General features: G+C 51.0%; 1 protein-coding gene across 1 annotated transcript; it reads left to right on the top strand.

Annotated features, from left to right (window-relative positions):
• Positions 1–306: 306 nt before the first annotated feature.
• Positions 307–2,264, top strand: GLOTRDRAFT_141647 (uncharacterized protein; the record flags this gene model as incomplete). Its single annotated transcript, XM_007873415.1, has 9 exons — positions 307–733; positions 795–1,055; positions 1,133–1,282; positions 1,341–1,486; positions 1,542–1,629; positions 1,682–1,764; positions 1,825–1,941; positions 1,996–2,072; positions 2,123–2,264. The coding sequence occupies exons 2-9, from the start codon at positions 953–955 to the stop codon at positions 2,262–2,264; spliced, it is 906 nt and encodes a 301-aa protein (XP_007871606.1). The 5' UTR covers positions 307–733; positions 795–952.
• Between the last annotated feature and the right edge of the window lie 222 nt (positions 2,265–2,486).

Genomic DNA, 2,486 nt, shown 5'->3' with positions numbered 1-2,486 from the left:
GCGCCAAATATACCCTTTTCGGATATCGGCAAATGTGCGGCAAAGACCCATCGAGAGGGAGAGTAGCTGGGCATGCCGCTGGGGGCAGAGTCTAATGATTTACAGCCCTTAGTGTAGTTGTAGAATATACATTTCATGTATTCTATGAAGCCTTTCGAGCCCTCTCGGGGCGTCTGCGAGTCCCTGCCCAGCAAATGGCCCCGCGAGAGGCCTTCCCCGAAAAGGGCATATTTGGCGCGAACAAACAACGCGCGGGGAAATGCGATGTTATGCAAGGCACTGTAGTAGTAGTACTCCGGATTAACAGTCGATCAGGTCCTGACATCCCTTGGTCTTCAGCTCTTCAGCTTGGATCCTGAAGGGCGCACTATCCCTCTAGTGCAAAACGTTCAGCTTCCTGTCCCTGTGGTTGCGACAACCGGCGACGGTGAGCTCCAACGTCAGAATATGGGCTTTGCTGTCCACTCCATCGGTCAGTCTCCATTCCTGAGGACTACATAATACATACTCGCCTGCAAACCCGGACATGCCTCTCACATTATCTGCTGTAACCTCGGTCTCGATATCAGTTACTACTACTTTCTGACAACACGCAGCCCGCCTGCGGCCCTCTTCGGAGGCATGACTACAGCTAAAGATGTGATGACACTTGCTTAAACATTCCCTCGGAAATTGGCTGTTTCTCGCCGAAGGACATCATGCTGTAGCTGCCTTTCTCTTGCGATCTGAACATGTACGTCATATCATGCCTAATCAGCAATATCTCACCTGATCTTCGCGCACGGGGGAGACAGTGTTCCAGTACAGACCGTCTCAGCTCGCCTGTGCCCGACTCTGAGGCTGGTTTAAGCTAATGAGGCGATCTGACCCCCGCACTCACGCACGTCAAAGATCACGGCGCGTATCACGACCATCAGCCATCAAGCCGTAAGGCCCGATCTACCCATGTTCCATGTCGATCAACATATATAACGCCTCAGCCTCCATGCATCCCTTGGGCTGGCCCCTTCGAGGAATTGACGTGTGCCCTCACTGTCCTGCCTTGCGTCTGCAATGTCCGCACTTTTCTTCCCGAATTCTAATGGTCACCTCACCTACTCCATATCTGCCAATGCCACGCGCTACCTCACAGTCATCGGCTTGGCTATCCTCATTTACGACCATATCCTCACGTTGCATTCCGAGTGGTCCCTCATATGGCGCGCTCCGCCGTCCTTTGCCAAGTACGCCTTTCTCTTGAACAGATACTTAGTACCGGGATGCATGACCGCTGCAATATACCGTGAGTGATGCCAAGTAGCTCGTATGCCAATGGGCAGGCCTCTGCTGACTTCTCGAAGAAATGTCCCTTTTCACATACGCGGACCTGACAACCTCTGGCTGTCAAGTTCTTCTTCTCACCCTGTCGCTCCTCTCAATATGTTCCATTGCGATGGCTAATGGACTAGTTTTGATGCGCGTAATGCTCCTGTGGGGGGAGAACAGGGTAGGTTGTATTTCGTTTTAGATGTTCATTACGGCATAATCATTCATGCGTGTAGACTGCGAAACGGCTCTTAGGGGCGAGTTTTATGTTGTCCACCCTCTGCACCTTTACCGCGTTCATCCTGGCGATGTGGAGGATGCTTTGTAAGTAGCATTGTATCTCTCTTAGCTCTCTCCTCTCAACGTACGCGTTCAGTGGACATACAGTTTTTCCCTTACGTGCAGATGTGTGTGCCGACTAGAACGTCCCGTTGGCTCATTGCAACATGGGCTAGTCCCGTTCGTCTCTTCTAAATTGAATAGCTCCGATGTTCTGTACTGAATTGTTTCCCGTGACAGTTACTTTTCGATTTGTTCACTCTCCTTACCACTGTGTACAATACCCTTTCTCGACCGCGAGATGCCCACGTACCGTTGAGAAAGGCACTGGCGAGAGACGGAATCAGTTTCTTTCTCGTATGTTTATGGTGGTAACCCCTGCCACATTCGCACTCAAATACTTGTACCTAGGGGCTGGTTGCTTTGCGTATCCTCAACCTCTCATTGGCAGCCACACTGGACCCGTCCCTAACGATGCTGGCGGTCTTGTGAGTTGGCCTCTTCGCATCGGATTCGAGATGCTGAAGGTTCTCTACAGCTTCGTCTGGTCATGCATAACAACTCTCCTAAACCGTTCGCTTCTCCGTTTACGCAAGGCCGAACTTGATTCGGATGCAGCTGATGCCCCCGGTCTTACGACTGGAAGGTCGTCGCCGTTCGGCGTCCCGTTCAAGGAGTAGAAGCAGTGCGTGCGTTGAACCTATTCAACAAGGTCGTGAACAAGCAGCTGGGACAACATGGCGCCAGGTGGGAAAACTTGCACGTTTAAGCTGTAGTAGGGATGATATTAGAGTACATGATCAATAGCACTATTATAATATAGATCTCCATTGTATTGCGACGTTGGAAATGGAAAAGGGCAACGCGACACTACTCCGTACTAGTATCCTCTCGTTGATTCA

Source organism: Gloeophyllum trabeum (assembly GCF_000344685.1).
Source record: "Gloeophyllum trabeum ATCC 11539 unplaced genomic scaffold GLOTRscaffold_00167, whole genome shotgun sequence".
NCBI classification, from domain to species: Eukaryota; Fungi; Basidiomycota; class Agaricomycetes; order Gloeophyllales; family Gloeophyllaceae; genus Gloeophyllum; species Gloeophyllum trabeum.
This window is presented reverse-complemented; position numbering and strand designations above follow the sequence as displayed.